Source organism: Homalodisca vitripennis, chromosome 3, assembly GCF_021130785.1.
Source record: "Homalodisca vitripennis isolate AUS2020 chromosome 3, UT_GWSS_2.1, whole genome shotgun sequence".
NCBI lineage: Eukaryota > Metazoa > Arthropoda > Insecta > Hemiptera > Cicadellidae > Homalodisca > Homalodisca vitripennis.
The window spans coordinates 15,176,012-15,200,323 of NC_060209.1; the positions used below are offsets into that span (position 1 = coordinate 15,176,012).

The window sequence follows — 24,312 nt, forward strand, 5'->3', positions numbered from 1 at the left end:
CGCTAGGGCTAAGAAGCCCTCTCTAACACTTAACCTGGGGACCAACGGCTTAAAGGTGACTTCCGAACCACCACCAATGGCCGGGCAGGCGGGCCGCTTGCAAGGACAGGATCGCTCAGCGGTCACCTATCCAAGCAGCGGCCACGCTCGACGTTGCTTGATCTCGTTATCTTGCGATAACCGCTGTACCCGCTACACTGCGCCATTGGCAATTAGTCTTATGGGTAATCATTTTGGTAACAAGAAAATCGTCAAATATATTTGTAAATAGACTGAGTAAAATTATAGCTTTTGTAACATATAACCATGACAAATGTTCAAAATTCTGTTATCCTTTCATCGTCAATAACAAGCTTTAAACAAAGAATGTAACTAGACTTTGCATGCATCCTCAGTGAAGCTTTTTCCCCCACATCTGGTATGGCGCACTCATATCTTGTTAATACACAAATGTATGAGCAGCTGAAACAGTTTTGTTTGTTAGCACCTGAGGGCATTTACACGCAATGTTTCTCCATCATCTATTAAAAAACACTATTAGAAAAAGTGAACTCATGAATAGAAGGCTCTTTGTGTTCTGCAGTTTACAAAGACTAACTTATTTCTATTCTTTTTGTTAACACTTGAACTCTAACAAAGTGGTCGAAGAGACTTTCAATTGGTGAAACTTTTCTATTTTATATAGATTATGCCAAACTTTGAAATAACAATATGATTTTGGACATTTACCATAGTTAAATGTTACAAATGTATAACGCAGCGTTTGAGGATTGAAATTTATTCCCTTCATCAGGTGTGGTTGTAATTACCTACAATATAATTAAAAATTACCGAACTGAAGTGCCCAATTAGTTAAATTAGGCTTAATTAAATGTTATTATTCTTTTGAAGATGACCCTCAAAAAGCAATAGTTTTTCCAAATATAAGGTGTTTGAAATCATACTGCCATCTTTCAGTCTCCTAATTTGACCCACTAGTTCATGATATGGACAACACAACAAAAATTGATGTGAAAGTTTGACATTTAGAAATGAGCGAGAGTGTAAGCGTATGCACAGTGCAACCGCAAAGCACAAGTAGACAAATGAGTCCAAATATTTTCTAATTCATAGCAATGGAGTTGGCCTACGTATTTAGCCAAACGCAATACTATCATGTTTTACGATTTACTTGTACTGACATAATGTTTTTACAGTTAATTTGTATCATTCGATATAAGGTACTCATCTGCGACATACTACTAAAGCGATCAATCATCGATGATGAGTGTAAAATGATAACAAACAACGATTTGTTCGTGGCGCTTTGTTGCAAGAGAATGACGGGACAATACTTATAATTTGTTATCACCAGCCGTACACTTATGTACGTATAATGGAATAATCATAAGATTGGTTTATAAAATTGATGTATAAAACCAAAGTAATAGAACAACGTATTTTTAGAATAGTTATTGTCGTTGATTACATATTTAAGATTTTTCTTGTAAAATATAAATGCTCTCATGGAAGCGGAAGCGATATTTTTTCCTTTTTCCCTTACACGGTACCAGCGCCCTGGACAACTGCCCTGCCCTTAGAGTGGACCTGTCCTTGGTTGCCAAAAGGCTAACTAGATTTAAATTTGTCAAATTTAATTTTAATACAAATATGTCTCAAAGTCCCTAAATTATTGTAATATCCAATGTACTAAATGATTTTGGTCATTATTTAAATCAACTTTTGTAAATTGTTTTGTAAATTCATTTTTGTTTATTGTTAAAAAAATCAAATTTGTTTTGTTATTTATTTATTAGACAAGTTATTTTTAGTATTTATACATTTAATACAAAAATCCAAAGGGTATATTGATAAATTAATTCTACACTTCTTTTACTGAAACTAATATTTGTGACAAAAAAATTTTGATTTGAATATCTACTGATCAATAGAGTGTCAAAGTATATGTAAGATGGTGGGCTCAGTTCCAAATATGCACTTCTCATACTTCTAATTTAAGACTGACTTCTTTTTTCAACCCTAAAGAAATCTTGTGTCTGATTCACAGATGATGAGGTAATTTCAAGAAATAAAACATCAATATTAGTGCCAGAAGAAAGTGCAGAATGTAGTTCAATTTTTATCTTGCATTGCTATGTGCATTAAAAGCACAGCACAAACTTGAAACTTACAGTTCTGATGAGGTTCAATTGTACAATAATAATTGTGCTGAAACCTCAGAATTTCAATTGACTTAGTATACTTCACTTAGAAACATAATAATATTATACAAATTGATAAAATATAACACTAATTTTTTAAGCCATACTAAAATAAAATAAATGTATCACCAGAATTAATCCATGTAAAATAAATTACTTTACAGTCAGTATTAATTTAAAATATAATGTTACCTCTAATAGTGAAAGCAAAAGTAGACAAAACATTAGAAATTTTCATTTTCTTCGTTGAATTATTTCTTATAATACCAAGAATTTTTAACAAATTTCCATGACTCCACACAACACTTTCTTCATAATTTAGTTGTTCTTTAGCTCCAATCATTTCTTCTACTCTAACACTGCCTTCAAATCCCCTTGGTAAAATTACAGGATATTTAAGTTTTTTGTAAATATAACCTGAAAAATAACACATAAATTCAGTATAAAACCATATCAAATTTTGTCTATATACAAAGCAATAATCTTAGCATGCATTGTTGTTTGTGATGTATAAAGTAAAATTATTGGTTCTATGTACATTACGCAATATTAAATAATTCTAATTGTTATTTTTTACAGCGTTAACACTATTAAAAGCAAAGAAATATTCTTATACAACTGCAGTTTTTAAAATTGAGAATTTAAATAATTTGGTTTGACAGTTAAGTGTACTATTTTTGAAACTTTGATAAATACATACATTTAATGTTGATTGAAAGGCTTTAATGCATTTATACTTTCATATTTATTTATTTATAATAATATTCTGGAAGTATTAAAAAGACTACTGTGACAATTAAACCTCTATTTTACCTTCATTGTTATGATCTGTAGAAAAAGAATCCGAGCTGAAAGTCACTGAAGCTATTTTTGTGGATGATGTCAAATCCATGAGCACCACTCTGGCCAACCCTTCAACGACACTGTTCTTTTTTATTCCAAGATACTTGATGACTATAGGATGATTTATGTAGAAGACAAATCCAATGCCTACTTCAGTTTCTTCATCACCTTCGTTTAAATTTAATTTGTTAGCATGAAATAGAGTAGTTTCTGAAACATCTAACATAATCATCTTTGATTAGGGAATACAAATAAAATTGCATACTTAATTAATAGATTGTATCACAATTCAACAGTGCTAAGTTTAGAAAATATTAAGAATACATCAATTTAACCCTTAAAATGCTGAAGAAATTTTGGCCTTGATACAGTTAGCGTGCATATTTAGAATTTGTTAAAAATAGAGTGGCAGTTGAACCATAGAAGTAGGCACTGTACACCTATATCTTTATGCCACATCACGCATCCAAGTACGAAGACACATAGAGATTAGCACTGGTTATTCATTTAATTACTCAATCAATCAATAATACTTTAATCATAATCATAAAGAACAGAATAAGCGTCAAGTTACAGTAAGAAAAGACAGGTAGAATAGAAACCAGAATAAGATGGTTTACAAAGTGTTTCTTCCGGTATTTTGTAGTCAATGCTGAGGAGTCCCTCCAGCATGTGTCATGAACTCGTCCATTGTGTAAATTGATTTATTGATTAGCCATTCTCGAAGTTGTCTTCTCATTGTAGCTGAATCTTGAGTCTTCAACTCGTCAGGTAGAACATTAAATAGTTTTGCCCCTGCATATGAAGGCTTTTTTTCAAACAAGGCAGTCCGGTGGGATTGAAGGATGAAATCGTCGGCATGGCGAGTTTGTCGCCCATGTATGTCTTTGTTTTTTGGTAACTTGAGTCTGCAGGCAAATAAAACAACTTCTAAAAGTATACAGGGATGGTCACAGTTAAAATATTAAAGTTCTTAAAGACTTCACGACAGCTGTCAAGGGGTTGAAGGCTAGCCATTGTTCTAAGTGGCTCTTTTTTGAAGGACCAAAATCCTATTTAAATTACTGCATGAACTGTTTCCCCATAAGATTATGCCATATCTGATCTTTGATTCAAAGAGTGCAAAATAAGTGAATCCTTGTTGCCTCAAATGTACTTGTAGCTTTCACTCTTTTTATGGCAAAAATAGCCGAGCTAAGTTGGTGGCACATCTCGTCAATGTGGTGGCTCCAAGACAGTTTTTCATCTAGAGTGACACCAAGGTGTTTAGTTGATAAGACACGTTCCAACCCTGGAGTTTCGCAAACTGCATCGTCATGTCTTCCTAAAAATTAACTGTTTTGTTTTGCACTCGTTGAAAAACTAGATCATTGTTCAGACAGTACTGTTGAGCCATATTAACAGATATGAAGGTGCTTATTTTCAAGTTGCTCTATTAATTTGTTGCTAGATACAAGAACTGTGTGTCATCAGCATATATGACAGGATAACTAAAGTGGTTTATATGGGATGGAAGATCTGATATAAATAAAAGAAACAGTACTGGGCCCATTACAGATCCTTGGGGCACTCCTCTGGTTATGGGGTAGAGGGGAAGATATTCCAGTTTCTGTTTTTTTTTCCATTTAGAGTATGCTTGATGGATACTATTTGTTTTCGTCCTGTTAAGTAGCTGCCAAACCAATTCAAAACAGAGTGCTTTATGCCCAATGAGCTCAACTTGCTTAAAAGTAGGCCGTGATCTAGACAATCAAAGCTTTACTGAGATCAAGAAAGGTGCTTGTGACTGTGTTGCCTGCGTCAATATTGTCAATTATGTGTTCGATTAGGTCTGTCAATGCTGTAATGGTTGATTTCCCCGCTAGAAAGCCGTGTTGTCTGTCAGGAATTAAGTGGTTTTTTGTTAAGATGATCCATTAATCTGCTCAAAACTATTTTCTCCAAAACCTTTGAAACTGTTGGAACTAAAGAAATTGGCCTGTAGTTTTGAATCTCATATTTGCTTCCTTGTTTGTGTAGAGGAAACACCTTTGAGAGTCTCAATTTAGAAGGAAATACCCCTTGGCTCATTGATTTATTGATAACATCGGAAAGAGGATGGCAGAGTTCCAGTCTGCAAGATTTTAGGAGATTAGCTGAAACTTCATCTATTCCGGAAGACGTAGAAGATTTCAATTTGTTAATTGTGTTAAGTACTTCGTCAACATTTGCAGGTTGAAAGGATGAAATAGTGTTAGCTGTAAGGTCAGGTAGGCTATTAAGTGTTGTCCTTTGTTGGTAACTGTTATTTTTCTTTAAAGTTTTCTCTGCTATTGTAGCAAAATATTCATTGAAAATATTTGCCACCTCACCAATGTCGGAGACTGTTTCCAAGCCAGTGTTAATCTGCCATTCCTCCTCTTGAGGTGATTCTTTCGAAGGTCTTACTTTATTTATTGTTTCCCAGATTGCTTTGCTTTTATTAGAGGCTTGGTTAATATGTGCTTCATTTGTTTGTTTTTTTACTTCTTTTCAACTTAAGGTCTTCAACTACTGTGAGACACATTCAGTTTGCTCCCTGACAGTTATAATTCGACACATTTACAAATATCCAGGGTGCTTTTTAAAGTTTTAATGTACACAATAAACTAAAATAAGACAAAATTGGTACTCTCAAATCCTGCTATTAGAGCAATTCCAATGAAATGGGTATATCCATATGAGCGCTTTATGGGTTGAATCAAAAGAAATATTCTTCATTACAGGCAGAATGTTAGTGTATATGCATTTGAAATATTCCATACGTTTAGTGTTTAGTTTTTTTTATATATTTATTTTTTAGTGATTATTTTATACACTATACATAATGAATGCATATTGTTAAAAGTTAAATAAAGGTTTCAACTTGTTAAAAAATTAATTAATAAAATAGTTTTTAAGTTACTTAGAACATTGTTTTGAATAGAGAAATTTCTAATCTTTAAATTTACATAAAAATCAAGATTTTGTAATACTTGGTAATTATTTTCTTTTTAAATCCAAAAAATTGCCATTTTTCTTTGTAGTTTTTCAATACAATTACCTCATTCAAGGTGTTCAGTTATGTATACCTGTACTCACTATTTGGAATGTTCAATTTCCACTTTTCACAGTCAAATTCTGAAATACGGTCCTCTGGATGTTCTGCGCACATTTTTCTTCCCACCAGAAATCGATAATGAAATAAGTTAGGTAGTTTTGATAACCATGTACTTCTCACACTATGGCGCTGTAGGAAATTGTAAGGACTGGATGTTATTCCAATGAACAAGATATTTTCATTCGCACTCTGATTTATTTCATCTAGAAAAAAAGAAATGGAATCATATAAGTTATGTGTGTAAAATTGGTGATAGTAACTTAATATAAATCTCATGAAATGTTTATTACTCTTTACACTAGATTATGGGTTGAACTAGTTCTACATAATTTTTTGCATGCCTATGCCCGTTTTTCAACAGAATGTTAACATTCAAAGGATTTGGTAAAATCTGCAGCATGTTATGTAATCCCAGCCTCCGATCTCCATTGCATGTATACTAAACATTTTATCCTCCCCTGTAACAAAAAAGGTAAAGAAGACAGGAAATGTCACTAACCATAGGGCGCTACACAATACAGGCACACTGAAAAACACCATTTTTAGTCTTCACCTGCCCTAATGTACACCATGTGTCATACAGTGTCACGGTTTGTGCTTCTTCTGACAGCTATTGGTTTGAGGCATAAGTGGAATTTTTGTGAATTTTCTAAAATTTAACTTTGGCTAGTTCTTGGCCAATCACAGATTAGTTTAATATTTTGTGCTTGCTTAATCATGTCTTAATATTTTTATAAAACCTAAACCGTATAAGGATACACTACAATCTTTGAAATGTAGAGTTCTATATTTGTAACTTAGGATGGGTCTAAGTCCTGTAACACTGAGATATTTCCTCAGGAATTAACATTAGAGAAAAGGTTTCTAATCAAAGATGCACAGTAAAAAATTTCTATTCATTCTGTAATCGTTAAAATTTTGTCGATTATCACTACAGAAACAGAAAAAGGTGACATTCTGTTGATTCACACCAAGAGAGTTAGAAAATATTTTCTCTTTTATATGGTAAAATATGTTTATATAATCTAGTTTGTCTATGTTCAAAATATTTTTACTATTTAAACTTAGAATGCTATACTAATATTTTAAGGTTCGACAATAAAAATAGTTTGTTGGCCTATCACACACATTTTTATATCAAATACACCAAGTTGAGTACAATAAACACTACGCTAGTACTAATGCTTATGTTAGTTACTTGTAATATTTTATAAGTTGATGTTAGATAATTTTGTTATTAACTATGATTGACGCTATTCATTGTACAATCTGTGCATTTGTTTTATGAATAAAGAATTTCTGAATCTGAATCTGAATTTGAACAGGCCCGGTTTTTATATTGCTTATTACAGTCATCGATAGGCTACTTTATACATTGAATAACAGAATTTTCAATCGATATCAACGTATATAAAATAACAAATTAAAATAACAAGTTTCAATTTAATAGAAATATTTTAAACAATATGTAATGTCATAAATACTAAAAAGTTCCATAACCATTAATCAACCAAAAAATTAAGACGGGTTATCGGGAAATGTAATTAAATAATAACGATAACGTAACAACAAAACAAACATCTTGAAACCAAGAAAAACACAGTAAACCATCTTTTAATGTTATTTTGAATAACTTAGTTTTATAAATTTAACTAGGTATCTTACTTTATTAAAAATAAGTTAAGTACAAAACAAATTGTGTTTAGAATATGAAAATGTATGTAAAGTTGGTGCAGATGATTTAGTTATTGTTCTAATTAATTACTATTGTTTGATTATATCAATGGGGATAATAATTAAATAACCTTTGATAATTTTGATATAAAAAACCAAGTCCGCTTACCGTACTCTAACCAATTGCATAGGTCATAAAATGATTTAACAAGTCAGGAGTATGGTACGATAAGCAGATCTGGTTGTTTATATCAATATTGACAAACGATATTACTTAATTACAACTTTCAATATAACGAACCGATACTGATTTTTTGAACAATAACAAACTTGTATCTACTACAAAAACTTTTTCATATAATAAACGTATTTTATTTTATAGATAATAACAGACAATCGAAAGCTCGTACATGACCGTGAAATGAAGTTTAAAAAGTGGTATACCAGCCGATCTGCTTGTGGATCATCTCTGTAAGTATTTGTGTAAAAGAGAAGTATAGTTTTCGGTACTTTGGGATTATACCGACCACACCACTATGAAGAACGCAAAAATATAAATGTATAGAAACAAACATGATAGAACGAAAAAACAACTCTTTAATTACAAAATTACAAACTTACAAGCATTTCCAGGTATTGTGATCGGTATTGTTGTCGCTGTTATCTTATCTTTCTCGAAAATCCCGATTACGACAGGCCGCGCGGCATCACATGATTTGCACGGTACATAATTGCCTTTCCATTGCAATTCAATTTATATTTCTGATCAGCCCCTCTAGATTTGATATTTTACTGATAGGTACTATCTCGAGGGATGTTTTTCTTTCGTTGACATCAGCGCGGGGCAGCACCGAAGGTGCTGCGGAAGCCCGTGCTGATGGCCGGAGGCACTCGCATTTTGGGTGGCGGAGTGTGATCAAGAATAAAAACAAGTTTTGAGTGTTTTTTCAAAAAAAAATTTAATTTTAGTTTTAGTTTGGTAATGTTTGTTTTTATTGAATTTTTGTGTTTGGAGAAATGTAGAGGTAAAACACGGAAGTAGGCCTACAACAGAGCGACGCACCAGCTGAAAGGGCGGCGAGACTCTGCAATCACGTTATCTACTAGACCGCTCGACTTTGACCTCTGTCTGAGGATGGGGAGGGGTTTGCGATAAGACAATATTCCTGTTTTATATTGACGAAATATTGTTCTACGCTAATCTAGTAATCAGTAGAAGCAAAATGTCAAATAACGATTTATGTAAGGGTGTGGTCGGTATAATCCCAAAGTACCCAGTTTTCTAGAGACGATGCTTTAACAATATCTCTAAAAACGGTTAATCATTGTTACACAGGAGAAAACATGCAAATAATTAGCATATTTCATATTTCCTGTTATAAATGTTTTTTATGTTGTTATCATAACAGTATTATCTACGAGTTTTTTCTATTTCTAGTTCTAATCCTTTGTTTGATCTTTTATATATATTTGATGAGTTTGAGTTCATTTATTATTTTTAAGATTATTACTATGTGCATAATATTAGTTATTTTAATTTAAAATATGCTTTTGATTATGGCTATAGATATGTTGATATGATTTGTAATGTATATTCGATAAATGAATATTAAGTATCGATAATTGTGCTAATCGATATAAAAAAAAACCGGGTCCGCCTATCGTACTCTACTCTCACCGTAGGCTGATACCATAGATACTATACTCGAGGTACTGTGACAAGATAAGGTACCATAGTTAAGGTTATGTGACAAGATACATGCCCAATTATGTGATATAATACATGCCCAATTATGTGTATAATACATAACCCTCAATTTAAAATACTGTTTTGGAATCGTTTAAACTTTAAACAAATTATTCTAAAGCGTAACTTAGTTTAAACAATTTAGATGGTACTCACTTCCCGGTTGTAAGGAGTGAATTTCTTCAGTCCTAGAAGCAAACAAATATATTGCACATAACGCGATAAACACAGAAATTAGAATTCGCTTGCATATTAATTCACGCCAATTCCAATTAAAAAAATTATAAATCATAACTTAACACATTCAGCGCCAGGGCATATGACACAATTCATTTAGCACGGGCCATTAGGTTTTTCCATATATTAACAGTCAGGGCCATGTGTATCAAAAATGATACACGCCCCATGTTACCAAGTGGGCCGCGTGTATCATTTCTGATACATACGTCAGTTTCTAGTATGAGCCTTATGTATCAAAACTGAGCTCTTCTACAATGCTTTTAACACTATAGACTGAATCTCATGGCCCAGGCCTACCACAGAACCCGGCCAGTTCCGGCCCAGGACGTCAGATTACTTTTTAGATCACAGGTTTCTAATGAAGTACATACACTCTATTTCTAAACATGTTTTATTATACAAATGTCTATATACGACTGGTAAAATATAAAATGAATATAAAATGGGTACCTATAAAATAAAAGATCATTAGTTGAGCTGCTAAAATAAAAACTGTAAATTTTCGTGAATAGTGTTTGTTGTTGAAACACGTACAGCACATGTAGGGATTTCCTTCGCAAGTGTCACATACCGTGTAAACTTGTTTCTGTTCCAAAAAACTGTTAATTTATATTCATGCTCCCTTGCAGTCCTCTTCCTTTTCTTCTCTTTATTTTTTCCCTTTCCTTATGTTTGAGACTCTTGATAATTTTCTTCTTCGTCATCTTCATCAAAATCATCATCACCATTATTATCTTCATCTTTTTCACAATAATTCTCTTCCTCTTTATTTTCTTCCTCGCTAGTGTCACCCGTTTTGTCTATTTCATCTTTGTCTTGTTCAGTTTCGTTCTCAGTAACTTTCCTGTTATTATTTTTTTTTTTTTTTTGTGGTCAACTTTATGTTTCTTCATACTTCTTGCTTGAATTTTTCTTTTTTTTCAGTTGCCCATTTTACAGCTTTCTTTTTTTCGGTAGTTTTTTTTTTAGTAGTTTTTCATATTCACTATCTTCACTAGTCACGTCATCTCTGGCTGTAATTGAAGGTCCTGCTAAATTGTCTTGATCACCTTGTCTTTCAAATCGTTTTTCAAATAGTCCACTGAATCGTGGTTTTCGAGTGTCACTATAATCACTGTCCACACTTGGATGATATTCCGGATCACGATCAGAGTCAAATACTTCGCTTTCCCCACTCAAATCAACATCGCTATCGTCTTCATTTGGCTCTCGTAAAAATCTGTCAATTTTTCTTGGAGTCAAATTGTCACCTTTGCATACATCATCATCTTTTTTTGTAGAATTATTTTCCTCCATTTTCTAACAGTAATAAATCAGCATGTCAACCAGAAAAACAGGGCTATTTGTAAAATTCAAGTATAATAATACAAAAATTATCAAGTGTGCAAAAATGATACACATGGCCCCTACCAACAAAATTTAGTTGATTGTCACAGTCTGGGCCACGTGTATCATTTTTGCACAGACATGAAAAATTAATGTACTGCCAATACTGTTCTTCTGATTTCAAAAAGAATTATAGTAATGTGTTTCTAAAAGCACTCTTGATCTTAAATCGCACTTGGCCCCTGACGGTAAAAATGAAAATTTTAACTCGGCCCCTGCCTAAACAGCTTTGTGTATCATAAATGATACACATGGCCCACAACATTACTGCTGGTGTGTATCATTTATGATACACATGGCGCTGAATGTGTTAATAGAACTGTAGACGCTATTTACATAGGCCCTACTCATAATCTGTAATGACCACCTTGAAGTTAGCGTCACTTTATCGTCCAGACCGTCTAGTGCATCAATGTTGCAGTCATCAATCTGAAGGCGTTAACAAAAATTCAAAAACTGAGATAAATTGTATAATACTAATTATAAAAACGATCTTTTATAAAATCAACACAGTTTTTTTCTATTTATTACTTTCCACAAAGGTTTCCCATTAAATGTGTAATGAATAAAAATCCCAAATATAATACCTAAGTAAACCGTAGGAATGTATCTGGTACTCCGTAGGAATGTATTTGATAAGTGAACTAACACTATTCCGGCATAAGGTACACTGATTAATGTATTACTTACAGTTTATTGAATTAAGTCGATCAGAGGAATGTTTTTGTTATTTTTTAATTATTTATTTGGGTACAATAGTAACACTTATACTACTAACATAAAATACATGTCTGCACAATTTAAAGATATATTTTTTATCATATTCATCAAATAACATTCTTATATTACACTGTATTGTTCGCTTTATATTTAGCAGCTTGTTATTTGAAATCCTTACTTTAATTTAACAAATTGTATTAATACCAATTTTGTTTGTGTGTTTGTGTGTGTGTGTGGGTATTGTATTTGCATATTTCTCCTTTTTCAATAGGAAATTATAAAGTTTGCTCAGTTAATACGTGTTGTTTCCCTGAATGTATAAAATAGCTTTTTTCAAAACAGTAGTAATCAAATTAGTTATATTATTTTTAATTTAAGTACAAAATGTAATCATCTATCATGAAATATTTTGATAATAATATTATAAACATTGTTTAAGAGTTCCTGTACTTTGTTCTAGCCTATTAAATGTCTACACAGTTGAATAATCATTGTTATCTAGTTGTAGTAAAATTAATTTCTGTGCCTACCTGAATAGATTGTTAACAATTTAATATACAAGATGTTAATTATACTTCAATTATAGTATATTCAATTTAAGTTTAATTATACATTTAATTTAAGAATCTTGTGCTATTTGTAACCTCACATATATTTTATTGATCGCACATTCATATCATAACTATTCATTACTATTATAATATCTCTTTATTATTTTATGTATAATACTCTGTAAAGGTTGGTGAGTCCTCAACTGGGTGGGTGGTCTGTGCCGAGGGTCCTGCTCATGAATGGGGAAGATGACGACACTTTAAATTTAAACCATTGTTTAGAATTGTATAATATACAACAAATTAGTAATTTTTTTCTTAATCAGGAATGTTATGACAGCCTAAAAATATTTCATTGTAATATCCGGAGTTATTGTAAAAATTTTAACGAACTTTTAGTAGCCTATATCTGAATGATATTCCACGCTTGGACATAGTTGTTCTGACTGAATGTTGGTTGAGAGAGGGTGAGGAGGGGGAGGTTTTGGAGGGGTTTGACATTGTACTGACGAACAAGCAACGTAACAGAAATGACGGTGTTATCATTTACTTCAACAAACGTTTATCAGCTACTACCTCACAAGTAACACTTGGGGACGTTTACGGCATTAACTTAGAATTTAATTACTGCAACAAAACCTTTTACATACTTGCCCTATATCGTACCTTTGACAGTGACTTGGAATTTTTCTTATCTGAACTAGAAAATTATTGTAATCGCTTAGATAAGAGCAAGATGGGAATAATTCTGGGTGACATTAACATCGATTTACTTAAAAATACTTCAACATGCGACAGATACTTAAACTGCTTACTGGGATCGGGATTTGTCCAATGTATAGATAAACCAACTAGAGTTACTAATAACTGCTCGTCATGTCTGGATCACATATTTTTACGTTACTATGACATGAACAATGTACATTCAGCTGTGCTCCAGACTGGCGTGAGTGACCACTACAGTACTGGCCTGACTATTACTGCCACTGCCACATCGCCTCACAATGACAACCTTACTGACGAATTCACTACACAATACTACACTGATAAGCATCTGCTCGGCCGTAATCTCGCTCACTTGAGCTGGGAACCTGTTTTGAGTTGCCAGGATATCAAAATATGCGCTAAAAAATTTGAAAATACAATACCTCATCTTATTAAAACTTCGTCAAAACCTGTAATTAACTATTCCACGCGCTCAAAAAAATTAAAACCTTGGATTACTTCCGATTTGGTCAAATTAATTCGCATTAGAGACAAAGTAAGTAAAAAATTAAAAAAACAACCTTTTAATCATGATCTCTATCAATCTTTTCGTACATTAAGATACAATTTAAGCAAATCTCTTAAACAATCTAAAAAGCAATATTACAGAACTAAACTTGAAAATTATCAAAACAATCCCAAAATGTTCTGGTCTATCGTAAATGAGCTCGCAGGTAAAATTAAGAAGAGAGATTCCTTTCCGATCCAAAAAATGTTACCAGATACTCCGTATATAACTCACGGTTTGTGTAGAAAAGTAGCTAATGATTTTAATTCCTTTTTCTCCGCGGTTGGACACAATCTGGCTAGTGCCATCGACTCGAGTGGGGACCCAGTTTTGAGTGATGCGGATTACAGACAGGACACCGTGTTCACATTGACCACTGTTACTGAACTTGATGTAATACGGCACGTGACTGGACTGCGTGGGTGATCCGCCCCCGGACGTGATGGTGTCTCGGCTGACGTGTTAAAGGACAATGTCTATATCTTCTCTAAGCCCCTTCAGCATTTAATAAATCTAAGTATTTCTTCGGGTATTTTCCCGGATATCTTTAAAATCGCTAAGGTCATTCCTCTGCATAAAGGAGATAGCTTCTTAGATAAAAATAATTTCCGCCCCATCAGCCTTTTGAGTGTATTCTCCAAGATCCTTGAGCGTATAATTAAAGAACAATTAGTTGCCTATCTTTCTAACAACCAAATCTTGAGTGAGTGTCAGTATGGGTTCAGGAAGGATAGGAACATTTCTGATGCTCTTTTTGATGTCAACAGACAAATCAATGATGCTATATCTAAGAACCTGCGCATTATTTTAATATTTCTTGATTTGAGGAAGGCCTTTGATAGCATTGATAGAAATAGGTTGCTCCTTAAATTGGAGGCCACTGGAGTTCGGGGTAATGCACTTTCATGGTTCTCGACCTACCTCACAAGTAGGCTGCAGACCGTGTCTGTCTGTGGGACCGAGAGTGACGCGCTTCCGGTGGACTACGGGGTGGTTCAGGGCAGTACGCTGGGCCCAATTCTGTTTTTGATTTATATTAACAATATCTCTAAATTGAACTTAAATGGTAATCCTGTTTTATTTGCAGATGATAGCTTAATTTTAATAAAAGGTAGCGACTGGGTTGATGCCCGTTCTAACGCTCTACATGACCTCATGGTATTAAAAAAATGGTTTGACCAAAATATCCTTTCATTAAATACATTCAAAGACTAAGTTTATGCCCATCTCTCTCCGGGAGACCACAGACTATGCCCTCGGCGACCTCGTGGTCCATAATTGTGGCAGTTACAACAATGAACTTTGTTCTTGTGAAGCTATTGAAAATGTATCGTCTTATAAATATTTGGGTGTATTCTTTGATAAGCGCTTAAAATGGTCTGCACATGTTGAATATGTAAAAAAGAGAGCAAGGAAATATATATTTGCGTTTAATCAATTAAGTGAAATTTTAAATGAAAAAGAAATTAAACTTGCTTATTTCGCCTATGCCCAATCGTTGTTCTCGTTTGGAATAATAGCCTGGGGTGGAGCGTATAAAACTCTTTTGCAACCTCTGCAAGTGGTTCAAAAGGCAATCTTAAAAGCCGGTTTCAAAAAATCTAGGAGATATCCTACTGACACTTTATATCAAGAAATTGCCATTCTATCAATTCGAAAAATATTCATTAAAACACTCCTCGTTCATATTTATAAACATTTTTATACAATTTTCTCTACAACTTCGCATTCTCATAACACACGATACTCACGGAATATTGGTGTCTCATCAATGCAAATCAGTAAATCCTTCTCATCTACAAATTCTCTTTATATATCCCATATTCTGTATAGAAATATCTGTAAATACTTTCCTGACAACCAAATATTCAACTCACCGTCAATATATACATGCAAGAAACGCTCGAATGAATGGCTGTATGCTATCAGCGCGGAAGAGGCCGAGGCAATTATCACGGCTGACTACAGACGGACCTGACTTTTGACCCTGCCTCTCCCCTCTTAATGCCACTTCAACAGCACCGATGCCTCTATGGTTTTTCCATATTTTATACATTTATTTTTTATCTCATAACATTTCGGCAAGAAATCTGCTAGTAATAGGTTAGGTTGTTCTGCGTGTTGACCTTTTGATCTTGAAAATACATCATTCCTTAATTGTTTTTCATCTCAGTAAATCTTTCCTTTAAACTATTGGTAGTATGTACGCTGATAAATTTCAATACCGTAATATGTAAATACGGTTTTTTTGGCGCGCGCGCGCGCGCGCGCGCGCGTGTGTGTGTGTGTGTGTGTGTGTGTGTGTTGTGTCGATGTTATATGATTATTAATCACCCGATTCAATCCGTCCACAACGTCCAGGGAAGCAACTCGAGCCTACGCACAGGCTTTCTGCCCATGTAGGCTCATTTCCTAGGCCACTTTAATTTGATGAGTGTAATATTGTCATGTTAATGTTTTTTAAGTACACATCTAAATATTATAGTTACAAGATAATATAGATTTGATTGTAAATGTGCTCGCATGTAAATATTTTTGGGAAATAAATTATGATTTGATTTGATTTGATTTGTATCGTAAAATGGACGTCCTCTAATAAAAGCCACTCCTGAGATTAAAACAAACAAGTGCCCGCAATTAAACTTTGTACTCAGATGCTCTGTAAGCTGAACTTTAATATACCAACGTCAAAAATGTGGTGTCGCCCGTCAGAGGTCCTATCGTCTAAATTAAATGCACCGTTGGACGGGCGTTCTCATATAAAAGTCACTCCTGAGACTTAACCAAACAAGTGCCCGCAATGAAACTTTGTACACAGATGCTCTGTAAGCTGAACTTTAATATACCAACGTCAAAAATGTGGTGTCGGCCGTCAGAGGTCCTATCGTCTAATTAAATGCACCGTTGGACAGGCGTTCTCGTATAAAAGTCACTCCTGAGACTTAACCAGACAAGTGCCCGCAATGAAACTTTGTACACAGATGCTCTGTAAGCTGAACTTTAATATACCAACGTCAAAAATGTGGTGTCGGCCGTCAGAGGTCCTATCGTCTAAATTAAATGCACCGTTAGACGGGCGTTCTCGAATAAAAGTCACTCCTGAGACTAAACCAAACAAGTGCCCGCAATGAAACTTTGTACACAGATGCTCTGTAAGCTGAACTTTAATATACCAACGTCAAAAATGTGGTGTCGGCCGTCAGAGGTCCTATCGTCTAATTAAATGCACCGTTGGACAGGCGTTCTCGTATAAAAGTCACTCCTGAGACTTAACCAAACAAGTGCCCGCAATGAAACTTTGTACACAGATGCTCTGTAAGCTGAACTTTAATATACCAACGTCAAAAATGTGGTGTCGGCCGTCAGAGGTCCTATCGTCTAAATTAAATGCACCGTTAGACGGGCGTTCTCGAATAAAAGTCACTCCTGAGACTAAACCAAACAAGTGCCCGCAATGAAACTTTGTACACAGATGCTCTGTAAGCTGAACTTTAATATACCAACGTCAAAAATGTGGTGTCGGCCGTTAGAGGTCCTATCGTCTAAATTAAATGCACCGTTGGACGGGCGTTCTCGTATAAAAGTCACTCCTGAGACTTAACCAAACAAGTGCCCGCAATGAAACTTTGTACACAGATGCTCTGTAAGCTGAACTTTAATATACCAACGTCAAAAATGTGGTGTCGGCCGTCAGAGGTCCTATCGTCTAAATTAAATGCACCGTTGGACGGGCGTTCTCGTATAAAAGTCACTCCTGAGACTTAACCAAACAAGTGCCCGCAATGAAACTTTGTACACAGATGCTCTGTAAGCTGAACTTTAATATACCAACGTCAAAAATGTGGTTAACAGTTAGAAAACAAATCATTGTAAAACATTTTACTAGATTAGAGAAGCATTTCATTATTGTCTTTATCATATATAATGGTGTATGTTATTGTGTGTGGTATTGTATTAGCCTATTATCTTATATCTTTTCTGTCTCAAAACAGCTGTTTATCAATTCCCAATAGTTATGTTTACTGTTTACTTTCTGTAAGTCTATTATCTAATGTAATAAGTTGAATAATACCATTTAAGTTTGGTTAAACTTTAATCCATTTCATAACAATTTTATTCAACTTAATTGTATTAATCATATTACAAGTGATTTTCACATTAAGGGCATTAATTGAACAATTCTTTAAGCCAGAACGCTTATATTTAAATATTTAAAGAATTTTCCAATTGCTCCAAGAATCTTCAGAACGCTTATGCCTGACCCAAATGAACATCATGCTGATGGCCATTGGAACCACTGGAAAGCAACATTTGAAAACTTTACTGAAGCAATATGCGCTGCTGAGGAAAGCAAGTTAAAGCTTCTTATAAACTTTGTCAACTTCAGCATCCATGAACTACTATCAGGAGCTGATTCGTATCCTGAACCTATAACTATCCTCGACAAACTTTTTATAAAATCAACTAATACGATATAGTTCCGTCACCAGTTTGTTGGCGACTAGAAGGCAAGGACTTGGTGAAAATATCGACCAGCATTTGTGGAAACTGAAAGAACTTGGCAAAATATGTAATTTTAAGGCAGTCACGCCTGGTAAAACAAAAACGAATATATTCGGAACACTTTAGAGGAACCACTTAGAAAAGGACTTACATTGTAAATGTTTCAAACTTTGAACCAGCGTAATTTTTAAAGAATGAACCTTTTCAGGTTATATTTGCGGCATTGTATTCTAATAATAGAGAACTTTAATGTTATGTACTACTCGACCTATCCTTCAATGTAAGATTTCCTTCTGACTCTTTTCAGGTCGTCTCCCGAGATGACAAAAAATGGTAGTTACTTCTAAAAGTAGATTTATAGGTGCAGTAATTTATACCTGTAATCGTTCGGGAATCATCCTCATCCCCAATCCCGTTTTTGTTACACCATGTATAATTTTAAATGCGGTAAGAGTCTCTTATTGGCCTTAGCTGTCTTTTCTAAACTGCAAACCGTATATAACGACAGTAGGTTTCTGTAAGACTCAGATTTTGAATTAAATTACAGAGGATATGAGTTCAGTGACTAAGCACCTCGGAGTCCGGGAAGTAAACGTTCAAATATTAAAAGGATTTAAACTTTACATCTATTTTGATTAACCCAGCGGTAACAAAATAAAGGACAATGATAATTCAAAAATTAACCTTAAAATACCAGTATGGTGGAGCTCTCACTTTGTCGCCTTAGAAAATATGGCTTTAGCGTGACGTCATCAATACGCTGCCATATAATAAGATACGAACGGTAACTGGACATACATACTTTGTGAACTATTATAGTGACCGCTTATTCCTAAGTAAAATGTATACAGAATGCTTTTACAGTTAAAAATGTAAATGCCGTGAATTTAAATGATTCAAAATTCTGTGACTTAATTTATATTGGAACTAATAAATTACTATTTTTACTATTTACTATTTATTAGTACTTACTTACTTACTACGCCCCGGCAGTAAGTAAGTACTAATAAATTACAAGCGCGATGGCGAGCGGTTTAAACGTCGAATTTTGGATCTGAGAAAAATAGCGCAGGAAAAATAGTGGCCTCTCTGTAGCCTCCACTTTTTATCAGTAAGTAATAATTAATTACATTATACTGTATCGACTCTCCTTCTTATTCTTTTTGATAAGATCCGTCCATGAGGACGGCAGAACAGGGCTTAAAAGGAGATCGGCCTCTCTTAACAAAAAAATAAATAAGAAAATAATGTTGTCTTTTCTGCAGGTCACTAAAGATTTTGCGGTTGGCTCCTGCATTGAGCAATTGCATGGCTATAAAGTAACTTAGCTAAACATATAATCTGACCAGTTAAGTGCCTGTAAAAAAGTATATAGACGATAAAGATATCAAAGACATCAGTGGATGTGTGGGGAAAGCAAATAGCACCAGCACTTTCAAATGGACAAGATAAGGCTGCGAGGTAAGGGTTCAGGATGGACTTGGGTTAAGTAGTAAAAAAAACTATTTTTTCACTCAACAAATTCCTTTGTGATATTTGGAAGTTAATCTGCGTGTTAGTTTCAGTAGTTATGAACAATTGAAATAATTAATTTATACAATCCGTAATTTTTAAGAGATAAACTTTTACTGCCAAAATATTACATATGAGATTCAAAGTTTAATCGTATTTTTACAAACCATAAGAGAGTTGTTCCAAATGATGGTTTGAGAATGAAAGGCCAAGTCTTAGTAAATGGACTATTTAAATAGAACATTTAATGTTTAACACCTTTATTGTGGCTCTATACTGAGTAAACTTTAATACTATCACTCTGATTCTATGCGGTAAGGTGTCTGACACAGTCAAAGTATTAAAAACTCTTGCATAGTTTATCCAGTAAATGGACTATTTAAATAGAACATTTAATGTTTAACACCTTTATTGTGGCTCTATACTGAGTAAACTTTAATATTATCACTCTGATTCTATGCCGTAAGGTGTCTGACACAGTCAAAGTATTAAAAACTCTTGCATAGTTTATCCAGTAAATGGACTATTTAAATAGAACATTTAATGTTTAACACCTTTATTGTGGCTCTATACTGAGTAAACTTTAATACTATCACTCTGATTCTATGCCGTAAGGTGTCTGACACAGTCAAAGTATTAAAAACTCTTGCATAGTTTATCCAGTAAATGGACTATTTAAATAGAACATTTAATGTTTAACACCTTTATTGTGGCTCTATACTGAGTAAACTTTAATACTATCACTCTGATTCTATGCCGTAAGGTGTCTGACACAGTCAAAGTATTAAAAAACTCTTGCATAGTTTATCCAGTAAATGGACTATTTAAATAGAACATTTAATGTTTAACACCTTTATTGTGGCTCTATACTGAGTAAACTTTAATACTATCACTCTGATTCTATGCCGTAAGGTGTCTGACACAGTCAAAGTATTAAAAACTCTTGCATAGTTTATCCAGTAAATGGACTATTTAAATAGAACATTTAATGTTTAACACCTTTATTGTGGCTCTACACTGAGTAAACTTTAATACTATCACTCTGATTCTATGCCGTAAGGTGTCTGACACAGTCAAAGTATTAAAAACTCTTGCATAGAAATATACATAAACATTTAGTATGTTATTTAACTAAATCTAATCTTTTGTGTTACTAAAAATAGTATTTGGGACATGATAATTTTAAAAATATATTCTGAATCAACACTACCAACCAAACTTTTAACAAATTAATAGTATTCATTCAGATCTAAAATTAAGTCTTTTCTATTCAACAATTGGACAATTTTGTATTGTAACTATAGAGATGATTTATAAAAACTCATTTAAATTGTGGAAGTGACATAAACATGAGTAGATAACATTTCTGTTACAATCTAGTAGAAAATCCTGTTGTGCTTAAAATTTGATGTGCAAGATGTGAATAAATTCCAACAGCCATTAACTGTAATAACGGCAGAGTTTTGAAAATTTGCGTCTCCTTCAAACTGTACATTAATATGAAGAGACAAGTGGAGATACAAAACAATGATTCAAAACCCCAGGGACAATGATAAAACAGTCAAACAACAAACATCTACACCCATCACAGTTCAACAGAGGATCCAACATTCTAAAATCCTGCTTGATAGCCCCTAGACTACTGACATACAATACAGTAAAGAAGACATACCAAGGATTTTACCACCACATGGTGGATATGCACCAGGTACCTAAATTCCTGTTTGCAGCTGCAGCACTATTCATCCAATCTGAAGACATGTTGTGGATACATACCAGGTACCTAAATTCCTGTTTGCAGCCGCTGCACTATTCATCCAATCAGACGACATGTGGATACATACCAGGTACCTAAATTCTTGTTTGCAGCCGCTGCACTATTCATCCAATCTGAAGACATAAGTTGTGGATACATACCAGGTACCTAAATTCCTGTTTGCAGCCGCTGCACTATTCATCCAATCAGACGACATGTGGATACATACCAGGTACCTAAATTCCTGTTTGCAGCCGCTGCACTATTCATCCAATCTGAAAATAAGTTGTGGATACATACCAGGTACCTAAATTCCTGTTTGCAGCCGCTGCACTATTCATCCAATCTGAAAATAAGTTGTGGATACATACCAGGTACCTAAATTCCTGTTTGCAGCCGCTGCACTATTCATCCAATCAGACGACATGTTGTGGATACATACCAGGTACCTAAATTCCTGTTTGCAGCCGCTGCACTATTCATCCAATCTGAAGACATGTTGTGGATAATCACCAGGTACCTAAATTCCTGTTTGCTGCAGCTGCACAATGTTCATCCAATCTGAAGGCACGTTGTGGATAATCGCCAGGTACCTAAATTCCCGTTTGCTGCAGCCGCACAATGTTCATCCAATCTGAAGTCACGTTGTGGATAATCGCCAGGTACCTAAATTCCCGTTTGCTGCAGCCGCACAATGTTCATCCAATCTGAAGTCACGTTGTGGATAATCGCCAGGTACCTAAATTCCCGTTTGCTGCAGCCGCACAATGTTCATCCAATCTGAAGTCACGTTGTGGATAATCGTCAGGTACCTAAATTCCCGTTTGCTGCAGCTGCACAATGTTCATCCAATCTGAAGTCACGTTGTGGATAATCGCCAGGTACCTAAATGCCCGTTTGATGCAGCCGCACAATGTTCATCCAATCTGAAGTCACGTTGTGGATAATCGCCAGGTACCTAAATTCCCGTTTGCTGCAGCTGCACAATGTTCATCCAATCTGAAGTCACGTTGTGGATAATCGCCAGGTACCTAAATGCCCGTTTGATGCAGCCGCACAATGTTCATCCAATCTGAAGTCACGTTGTGGATAATCGCCAGGTACCTAAATTCCCGTTTGCTGCAGCTGCACAATGTTCATCCAATCTGAAGGCACGTTGTGGATACGCACCAGTTGCTAAAATTCACGTTGTAAGCTATTGGCTGTTTGCTCACCACTATTTCTTACATTTTTCATTTGAACACAAGTCACTGGGGTTGCTGATAAATGGATTTAGTTGTGATGTATTTCCTCTCCACATCTTCATATTTGTAATTTTTGTCATTCATTCAATCGTGTAATTTCTAATGTAACAATAAAAAACTTTCTCTTAAATCTCACTATTTACTTGTCTAGATTATATAAAAAACAAAATTGATGAAGAATAACGATTAAACCTCTTTCCTTTGCTATCAACTCACAGTGTAGGGGTGGTTTATAATATGCTTATGATTAATAATTGATACCCTATTAACATTATGTAATCTTTATACAGGACATAATTGTAAACTGTAATCTAAAAGATTTTTAAGCAGCTCTTAAAATGCCAGATTTTTGACAAATAATTACAAATATCGGTTTTTACACCTAGAAAATGTAATCTCTACTACATCAAAACATTTTTTCAGCAGTGACAGTCAACCTCTGAAGTTATTAGAAGAAATCTTCTCATGTTAATAATTCCATCCAACAATACAATTTGAAAGGTAGTGTGGAGACAGCGATGTAAAGGAGTTACAGTGAGTTGAGAAGAGACCTTATTTCAAAACATATCCCACCAGGAATTCTAGGTAATATTGATGATAACTGGGATGATCCTTGTGCACAGGCCAAAGACAGGTCTTCAGTATGAGTAGATATCCAAAAATAGCATTTCTGAAGTCAGTGATCATTATTGTGATGAATATAATAATTATAACTAGCCTTATTTCATTACATCACGGAACATGATTGGCTACTCTAGTGACCACTGTAAGGTAAAGTATATCTGTTGTCTACAGAGAAAAATACATAAAGAAATCTTGATGCATTTTCCAAAATCAGACTTGTTGCATATTGTTATGAACTTTTAGAAGGGCTTTAATCAGAATTTTTACTGTGATTGGCTGCTAAGCTTAAATTTTTAATAATAGTCTATGTTGCCAACTTGTGCATTTATTTTGCCACTGAGGGTTATACAGTAATAACAATTTTATTTAACTAATAGTTAATTTGGCTTTAGTGAATTATTTTCTTTTAACTCAAGGTTTCATGATAATTATTTCCTATTATTAAATTTAAGTTTAAAATTGGTTTTTAAATAGTATTTATTATGGAAATAGTAATATTTCATAAAGTTCAGTCACTTCTCATGTACATACTGTAAACAGTTTATATCCTTATCTTAAACCATTTTTCCTTGAGTCTGAATAAGCCCCAAATTTTTATATCAAATTCCTAACACTCCTCATGTAAGAAAACAATTTTTCTATATGTTCCTCTCCTCAGAAGTAGTATTTAAAGGGCTAAGAGCAACCAGTTCTTTGGAATCAAAAAAAGTTATTCCAACTGACCACCTTAAAGGTTACTACAAGAATAAGTAAACTATAAACGAGACTGGTTATCTAAAAAATTCCGAATGAGTCATTGACCTAAAATTGCTTGATGTGTACGTAGCTTATATACTGTTGGGGACAGAAAGAAACAACCGCAACTCTCAAATTCATTATTAAGTCTTGGCTCAGGAAAGAGTAAGCCTAACCGAAATTTT

The 24,312-nt window shown here is 34.1% G+C and overlaps 1 protein-coding gene across 6 annotated transcripts in view; it reads right to left on the reverse strand.

Moving 5' to 3' along the window:
• LOC124356624 (UDP-GalNAc:beta-1,3-N-acetylgalactosaminyltransferase 2-like) overlaps positions 1-24,312 on the reverse strand; it is a 40,857-nt gene that overhangs the window by 6,210 nt on the left and 10,335 nt on the right. For 2 of the 6 annotated variants that reach the window (XM_046807731.1, XM_046807733.1), the window contains exons 1-4: positions 9,740-10,293; positions 6,144-6,365; positions 3,015-3,263; positions 2,394-2,618 (exon numbers count right to left, since the gene is read on the reverse strand). In XM_046807731.1, the coding sequence (XP_046663687.1) occupies positions 2,394-2,618; positions 3,015-3,263; positions 6,144-6,365; positions 9,740-9,875 (832 nt within the window). In that variant the 5' untranslated portion in view covers positions 9,876-10,293. Of the gene's footprint in view, positions 1-2,393; positions 2,619-3,014; positions 3,264-6,143; positions 6,366-9,739; positions 10,303-24,312 lie in introns of those variants that run through there. The other 4 variants (XM_046807737.1, XM_046807736.1, XM_046807734.1 and 1 more) reach the window with 3 other exon arrangements.